This window comes from Heloderma suspectum, chromosome 3 (assembly GCF_057233095.1).
Source record: "Heloderma suspectum isolate Gila_16-S chromosome 3, 16-S_ref, whole genome shotgun sequence".
Taxonomy (NCBI): domain Eukaryota; kingdom Metazoa; phylum Chordata; class Lepidosauria; order Squamata; family Helodermatidae; genus Heloderma; species Heloderma suspectum.
Window position 1 is genome coordinate 106,862,149 of NC_139460.1, and position 9,292 is coordinate 106,871,440.

At 46.3% G+C, this 9,292-nt stretch overlaps 1 protein-coding gene across 1 annotated transcript in view; it reads right to left on the bottom strand.

Moving 5' to 3' along the window:
* Nucleotides 1-6,837, bottom strand: part of CNKSR2 (connector enhancer of kinase suppressor of Ras 2) — a 203,610-nt gene extending 196,773 nt beyond the window's left edge. The window contains exon 1 of the mRNA XM_084841747.1: nt 5,629-6,837. Within this exon, the coding sequence (XP_084697873.1) occupies nt 5,629-5,692 (64 nt within the window). The 5' untranslated portion in view covers nt 5,693-6,837. The remainder of the gene's footprint in view (nt 1-5,628) is intronic.
* Between the last annotated feature and the right edge of the window lie 2,455 nt (nt 6,838-9,292).

Consider the following 9,292-nt stretch of genomic DNA (forward strand, 5'->3'; position numbering starts at 1 on the left):
GAAATAAATAATAATAATAATAATAATAATAATAACCCCCTGCTCAACGCAGGAATCCAAGTCAGAGCATCCCTGACAGATGGCTGTCCAGCCTCGTCTTGAATGCATCCAGTGTGGGAGAACCCACCACCTCCCGAGGTAATTGGTTCCATTGTCATATTGCTCTAACAGTCAGGACGTTTTTCCTGATGTTCAGCCGGAATCTGGCTTCCTGTAACTTGAGCCCATTATTCTGTGTCCTGCACTCTGGGATGATCGAGAAGAGATCCTGGCCTTCTTCTCTGTGACAACCTTTCAAGTACTTGAAGAGCGCTATCATATCTCCCCTCAGTCTTCTCTTCTCAAGGCTAAACATGCCCAGTTCTTTCAGTCTCTCTTCATAGGGCTTTGTTTCCAGTCCCCTGATCATCTTTGTTGCCCTCCTCTGAACCCTCTCCAGTTTGTCTGCATCCTTCTTAAAGTGTGGTGCCCAGAACTGGACACAGTACCCCAGAACTGGACACAGTACTCCAGATGAGGCCTAACCAGTGCTGAGTAGAGGGCAACTAGTACTTCCTGGGATTTTGAAGCTATGCTTCTATTAATGCAGCCCAAAATAGCATTGGCCTTTTTTAAAGCCACATCACCTTGTTGGCTCCTATTCAGCTTGTGATTGACAACAATTCCAAGATCTTTCTCGCTTGTAGTGTTGTTGAGCCACGTATCCCCCATCTTGTAACTGTGCATTTGGTTTCTTTTTCCTAGGTGCAGAACTTGGCATTTCTCCCTATTAAATGTCATTCTGTTGTTTTCTGCCCAGCGCTCCAGTCTATCCAGATCACTTTGAATTTTGTTTCGGTCTTCCAAAGTATTAGCTATCCCGCCCAATTCTATGTCATCTGCAAATCTGATCAGCATTCCCTGCACCTCCTCCTCCAAGTCCTTAATAAAAATGTTGAAGAGTACTGGGCCCAGGACTGAGCCCTGCGGTACCCCACTCGTTACCTCTCCCCAGTTTGAGAAGGTCCCATTGATAATCACTCTTTGAGTCCGATTCTGTAGCAAACTGTGGATCCATAGGGCCTTTTTCAGTTTTGGCACACCAGCTGTGAAATGAGCTTCCCAGAGAGGCTCACCTGGCACGTATGTTGTGGTATTTTCAGTACCAGGTGAAGATCTTTTTATTCTCACAGGCATTTTAAGCTCTTCCATTTTTATTGTTTTATATCTTTTATTGTATTTTTATATCTTTACAGTGCTGCTGGTTTTTACTCTGGTTTCATACTGAAGTCTTAAACTTTTAAAAGTTTTATGTTATGTTTTATCATGTTGCTATATTTTATGCTTTCAGCTGTTGTGAACTGCCCAGAGAGCTTTGGCTGTTGAGTGGAATAGAAACAGAAATAAATAAATAAATAAATAACCAACCAATGACATTATTTATTATTTAAAAATGGCAAGATGTTCCATGCAAGAATAATGCTTATTTAGTTTTGGCTGAATGTGTTTCCTAATGAGGAAGCTTCTTATGTACTTCTATTTACAACAGTATTTATAGAAACAGGATCTGATGATGGAAGACAATGAAGTCAATAGTATAAGATTATTTCAGGCATGTTAATACCACTGAAACCTCATTCATGCACATGAGTTCAGTACTGAGACTACTATTATCTACTCTCTCCATATCCATCAAAGTGTGTAAGGCATGCAAAGAAAAAAAAAGCTGGAGGACTGATTTTATTTTGGAAACACAGCAAGCAGAAACTATGGAAACTAGTCACACATTGATTAAAATTAGAAGAAATAGTTGTAATCTGTACTTTATTAGTTAAATATTCAGGCCTCAATCCAAAATAAATTGATGATGCTTAAATTGTCTTGAAGTCAATGGGACATGTTAGTTGTTAACTAACTGACATTTCATTGACTTCAGTAAGACAAGCTCAACAAATGCTGTACTGTAGCATCAGTGTTTATAAATATTACAATAATATTGACACATCCTATCAACTCCTGTTGTTGCTGTTTGTTAAATGATTGCCCTGGTTTAATGTTTTTTATGCCTGTGAACAGAAAGAGCCTTGCATTATTAACCTTTGGTTAATAAACGTGCATTATTAAACAGGCTAACATAACTATTTATGGTTGAATATACACAAATGTAATAACTAAGACCACGTCTCTCAGATGTTAAGGATGATGAAATTGTCACACATCAGCAGGGTAAAGAAGTGTGGGAATAACTCCCACAATGTAGCAGTTGTTCATAAATCACAGCTATCCAGCTGTGCTGGCTTCATAAAGAGATACATATGTGATACTAGCTGGATTTATTCAAGCTGCAATTACTGCTAGAATCAGAGAATTCAAGTTTTTCTTACAGGGCTTTTACAAAATAAATATGAAAGCTGGAGTTATTTCAGATAAATGGAAGCCTTTCCTACAACCTGCATTAATATGTTCACAATTTTATTGAAGGATATTTTAACACTGGGGAGGCAAACAGATGGGATGAAGATAAATATAGTCTAAAGTAATGCCAATGTAAACAATGCATCTTAAAATAAGAGGAATTTATGTTTAAAGCTTCACACTGGCACCTAGGGTATTTGGCAGGCATCATTTCATATTTTGTAATACATTTCACAACAAAATATTGATTTCCAATGCTTCATCCAGCCACAAAATAGATGTGCCTTGTTATGAAACTCACATGGGATGAAAATGCTCTTGGCTAAACACACACGCACACACACACACATAGTTGTCCTCTTATAATAGCTATTAAATCTTGGCGCCTTCAGAAAACATTCAAAAATGTGGTTAAACCAATGCTATAACTAACATGATAACTGTTTAGGATGCTGATTAATAATTTTTAACAGATGGCAATCTTTCTTATGTAAACCACCTAAAATTTCCATTTTAGAAAGAGAAATGCAGTTGCCTTTTTTGGGCTACAATCATACTCAGAATTACACAAAAGAAAATATCACAGATATCAACGGTTGCAATAGGATGTAAGACTGCAATCCTGGTAATTAAGTTTTTTTTAAACCAAAAATTAAATGTATACGTGTATTAGAAGATAAAGACAGCAACTAATTTAAAAATACTGCAGCATTTCCTATAGCATATGCCTCTTACATAAACAGTTGTACTAATGACAACTCCCACAGAAATGTTGCAATTTCATCTGTCATCACACTACACCAGCAAAATGCTATATCATGTCTAATGAGATCTCTCCAATGTCTGGGCACTATTCAGCCAAAGTTTAACACTTTTAAGCAGCACTAATCTCAATTGGCCGGAGTAAAGCACATGCTTAGGCATGTAATCCTAACCACACTTTCTTGGGACTCAACATGTACCAAATCACTGTATAAGACTCCCACTGAAGTAAACTATACTTCAATATGCCTAATTTTTTTCTGAATCATGCCCCATATTCTAAGCTACTAATCGTAAGAAAGCAAAATACTAAAAAGCCAGAAACTGCTTGCTACAGCAGTGCTGACCGAAATAGGCTCTGCTCTGAAAGTAGGCAAATAAACCTTCTGAAATATTTTTTTTTTTAATGTCATTGCTGACCAAAGCAAGCATCAGAAAAGTGGCGAGGCGGGGGAAAACATGTTGCTCTCCCTGGCTATCCAGCACAGCATACCAACAACATATCCCCCCCAACTAAAAAAAATTGCAGGGGGTATGGGATGAAGTATCTTTAACAGGCTTACAGTGCAATTGTAAAATCTGAGATCTTAAAAGATATACGGCAGGATAGAAATGTTTTAATAAATAAATAAAAATAAATAATCCTAAGGTGGCTGAACAGTAGCAACTTCTCTGTGCTTGCTGGACTCTCTAGAAAGTATTTCAGAGTAAGCCACAGACGTACTTCAGCTGTTTCAGTCAAACAGCAACTGGATGCAGAGTAGGGACGGAAGCACAGTTTCCTAATTCCATCATGAATGTTTGTAACACAATGTCCATTTTCTGTACAGTTATAACCCACATTACCGGTACTAATAACCGAAGCCCATGTCCTCAGAGAAGCTCAGTTTCTGGTGGACTTAATAACAAAGATCAGGGGGAAATGGACTAACAGCAGCAACTGCTAGAAGTGAAAGCTAAAAGCAAGTAGACCAAAGCAAACATTGAAAGAAATTGCCAGCCAGCAGAGAAATAGAAGGCATGCCAGTGGGGCTAAGAGAGCTACAGAGGAACGACAAAAAGACAGCTGCGGAGAGTGGGTGCTCTAGCAGTTCAGCTGCTGCTGTGCAGTAGGATGAAATGACAGCCTGGCGCCCCTGGGGAGTACAGGTGCACCATGAGCATGACTGGCTTCAAGGGAAACAAGTGGGACATTCAAGAGCAGCAGTACAAGCCACTGCATGTACGATCCCAACAGGCACCAGACTGTCCCTAGGCTCAGTCATTCCACAGGCACACGCACACACCCCGCCGCCCTCCAAGAAATATAACGGCATTTCACTCTCTCCCCCCATGATGGCAGCTTCTCAAGACAGGTGATGATGGTGCCCTTTCAGCCCATGTCTCCTCCACCCTACCAGAATAGCTTTTCAGGGTCTCTGCCCATGCAGGGCTCTTGTTCCAGCTGCTCTTTCCCTTGCCAGGTCACGCTGACACCTGATTCGGTGCTCCCCAAACAGAGTGGCACGCTGCCATTCCAGTCCCTCTCCTCAAGAGGCACTGCTGTGTCTTGGCACCTGGTCGCCATTATCTCCCTTGTCATTCCCCCCCTCCGGCGTCTCCCCCATTGCAAGGATTGCTCGAGCATTCCTCCACACAGTTCCCTTTGGCCCCTCGTCTTCTGGGTTGCCCTCTCCCTTGACGCTGGCGTCCATGTCACCTCCTGCTACAGATGCAAGGCATATGGCAAAGATCCACATGACTGTTTCTTCTCCTAGAATAATAATAATAATAATAATAATAATCCCTTTCATCCCCATTGCTTTCAATCATTACACGAGATTTTCCTCTGTCTTGGCTAAAAGTTTAAAAAGACCACTGACAAACGAAGGCGGCGGCATCAGTAGTTACACGAATAAAATAAAACGAAGAGGCGGAAGAAGAGGGAAGAGGTGGGAAACCTGCCCGGGCAATCGCATTGCCTCGGAGGCAATCCGGACTGGGCGCCCACAGCGCTGCCCTCGAGGCCGCCACCCTCGGCAGCCTGCAGCGGCCGGAGCAGCCCCTCTGCGCGGGGGCACCACGAACGCGCGAGCGAAGGCTCGCTCGCCTGCCCCCGCGCGCCCCCGCCGCCCGCCTCTCCCATGGCGACGGCAGCACGAGCACCTGCCAACGCGCCCGTGGCGCCCGGAGGGGCTGAGGGGGCACGAAGCGGACGCGCCTCAGGGGAGCGCCAGAGCTAAGCCAGCCGGCTCGAGTCCCGCTCCTGCCTCTCCGCGCTTCGTGTGGAGGGAGCCTCGAAGGAGCCCGGGTGCCCCCTTCCGAGCTGCCCGCCCAACACGCAACTCTCTCCCACGGCCGACTGGAACGATACCAAGCACGGAACACGTGAGGGGAGTGGGGGGGCATCCTCTTCATCTCCATCACGCCGATCCTTCAGCAGCAGGCAAACAGTCCCCCGTCCCCTCCCTCCTCTCTGGGCTGGCTCGTTACCTTTCATCCAGTCCACCACTTGGCTCGGGGTCCATTTGCTGACAGGTTCCATAATGAGCGCCATGGGGGGAAACTTTGCGCGGCAGGAGAGCCGGGGGGGGGGGAGGGAGAGAGAGGGGGGGAGAGAGGGAGGGAGTCCTCCGGATGGCCTCGGAGAGCCGCGGCGGGGCTTCGAATTCCGCTCCTGCCAGGTCAAGCGCGAAGCGGCGGCGAGCCGAGGGAGAGACGCTCTTCCCAGCCCTGCTCGCCTTCGCCTCCCGGCTCCTCTGCTCTGCCCGCCTGCGCGCGTGTGGCTCCGTGCGTGCGCGGGCGCGCGTGTCTCTGGGGCCTCTCAGCTCGTGTCGCCGCTTCGGCGGGAGCGGGAGCGGAGGGCTGCCTGCCGCGCGCTCTGACGCCGCTCCTGCCGGCCGCCCGGCCGCCCCCTCTGACCGGCGGGCGAGAGGCGGCGGCTCCTGCCGCTCCAGGGGGCTCGCGCGGCTCCCCGACGCAGCTGAGGGCGCCGAAGGGTCGCGGGTTTCACCGAGCGGCGGCGCAGCGGTGGCCTCGCGCCCGAGCAGGCGCCTCTCCTCCTCTCGCTGCGTGCTGCCCGCGCTCTTCTTCCTCCGCCAGCTCTCCCTCCCGGAGCTGCTCCACGCTCGTCGCGCGTTTTCTCTCGCGCCCCCTCCTCCTCCTCCTCGTCCTCACCACCACCACCGCTGACACGCAACCCCCACCTTTCTCGCCCTGGCGGAAATGACGAGGATTAGAGCCGAAAATATCTGAAGCCGAGCAGCCCCCTGGGCGCCCCGGGGAGGGGGTCGCCTGTGGGAGTTGCAAGCAGGGGACTCCAGAGGCAGGAATGCCCGCCTCGTGCTGCCGTGCAGTCAGGCAGTCAGAGGGGGAGAAAGAGAAGCCCCCCGCCACCGCTCCCCGCTCCTTCCCTCCCTGGTAGTGGAGGGGCTGCGGGAGCGGAGAGTGCCTGGAGGCTCCGGGTGAAAAGCAGCGGCGGTGGGCACAGCACCTGCTTGGTTGCATTGGACAGAGCCGGGCGCCTACTTGTCCCCAGCTTTCCACCGACTTTAAAGGTCTTCTCTGGGGAAAGAAAGGAGGAGGGAATTGCCAGGCGGTGATGATGCATTCATTACTGAGGAGGAGGGGAGGGGGGGGGGCTGTGTTCCTTTTAGGCTGTTCTGTGTGGGCCAGGGAGGTAATTTCTGAGAAAAGCCCTCGTTCAGGAAAGAAAGAGAAAGAAAGAAAGAAAGAAAGAAAGAAAGATCAATATTTTTTTAAAAAAATTCTATTTCAAGTTCAACCCTTCAGAGGCTGCCTGAGCAAATGGGACTTCAAAGGAAAGGATGTTTTCCTCTTTGACTGCTGCATGTTCAGGATGTGATGGATGGCCAAGCACAATGAGGTTGCCTTTAAAACTGCAAGGAGTCTCATCTTTTGCCTCTGTTACTGAGAGCTCCCTTTCAGGCAGGTGTTGCCCTGGGAGAAGGATGTCTTTCTGGACAGTGCCGCCTACTCTTATCCTTCAACATTCATGTAGTTCCCAGGTGCTGTGCAGATCACTGCAGTTACATTGCTTCTGGGGAACCCTACAGGCTTCGTGAGAAGCTAAGCTCCTGGTCAGGTGGAAGTTTTAAGGCTCATCAATTTCAGTGATATTGGCTTCCATAAGTGGTCATATAGGATCAAAGGTGAAGGGAGAATACAGGGTTTGTTCAAAGACAAACAAGGATAGAGCAGTGAAGAGTGAAGTAGTAGCTAAAGGTGGTTTGGGGTAGCAAGAAGGTTATGGAAGTTCAAGAAAGATTTGCATAAGTAAGTTGCAAGGCCATTGCAGGCACAAGAGGGAGATGCTACAATGTGTAGCAAGAAGATGGCTGCTCCAGTGGAATGGCAAAGTGGCGGCCGGAGGAGGGCACGGGGAGGTTGGCTGCTGGGAGATAACTAAGGCGTACATAGAGAAGAGAATTCAAGCAGGGTGATGAGAGGAGAAAAAAGGCATATCCAAACAGAGTGGTGGAGGCCCTTAAGATCATAAGACGAGCCTTGCTGGATCAGACTGAGGGTGCATCTCGTCCAGCATTCTATTCATACCATGGCCAACCAGTTGCCTATGGGAAGTCCACAAGTAGGTCATGAGTGCAAAAGCACCATCCTGCTTATGTTCCCCTGCAACTGGTATACTGAGCCATACTGCTTCTGATACTGGAGGTAATATACAGCCATCATGACTAGTAGCCATTGATAGACTTATCCCCTATGAGAGACATAAATAAGATATAAGTGTAAAGACAGTTAGACTGAGATTGATATCTGATATTTCTCTATCCTCCCATCCTACAGTGAGGATTAATATTCCTGTTTATTCACATTATATGTCGTACAGATGCATATGTAGAAAGGGCATCAGAAACCAGCTACTTTGAGATCCATATATTAAGAAGCCCAAGATGGCCTCTACCGTCAAGGCCAAAGAGGGCATATCTTCTGGGATTATGAATTACATTTTATTCTGATTCAGAATTAGACTCTCGCAAGCACCAGAAAGTAAATACAATAGCCACAATCAAATGAAGGTTCTTGTGACTAAGGCTGCAATCCTACACATCCTGATATAGTAATAAATTCCACTCAGCACAGTAGAACTTCTGAGGATTGTGCTGCACATCCCCTTGGAAGCAATAAACCTTAAGTTAGTAGCAATTAAATTGTTGGATTAGTTTTCAGTTGGACCTACTCATGGCTATATAGTGTTGTTAATATGTGCTTTTCTTTTATGTATTTTAACTGTTTTGTATTCCTTGAGAATGTGAACAGGCCTCAAAATAAGAATCCAAATAAATAATAAATAAAATGGCTAATAAAATTAGCTGGATTGGGATCAGCATCTGTAAAGAATTAGCACTGGTCTGCTAGTATGCTGATCCATAATATATGCCCAAGGAAATAACTGAAACATTTCCTTCCATTCTGTTACATGGCCATTGTGGCACAGAGAAAAGGACTGGGGAGAGCCAGGTTCAAATCCCCATAAAACTATGAAACTCACAGGGTAACCTTGGATCAGTCACTTGTTCACACAATACAGCAGCCCACTGTGGGTTATATAGCCCATGGTGAGGCTGCAGTGTGTGTGGCTGCCATTTTAAATATGCAACTCCTACTCGGGGGATTGTCATGTTGTGTGAACCCTGCAAGTGTGGATTATGCAAGGGTTAAACAATCCTTGGATAATCCATGGTCTATTTTAGGGTTATGTGAGGGTTGTTTAACATAACCCACGCTCGCCGGGTTCTCACAACACAATGAGCCTCGGCATGTTGTCCAAACCTGGTCACCCTCTCTCAGCCTAATCTACCTCACAGGGTTGTTGTGAGAACAAATAGGGAGGAACATGTTCAGTTCCTTGAGCTCCTTGGAGGAAAGGTGGTATATAAATATGAAAATTAAATAATGTAAATATTCCTATTGGAAAAGTGGAAATAACCTTGAGACAGAATTGGGAAGTAGCCAAATTTCATTTCTGATGAAATAAATTAGTAGATGAAATTACCAAGGCAACTGAAGGATATGATGCCTGAGTGCAAATTCACCAGTCTTAAAAGAGGCATGGTGAGAGACTTCCTTCCAAAGCAAATGTGTACATGTTCACAGGTCTTCAATCAGTTCTTGTATT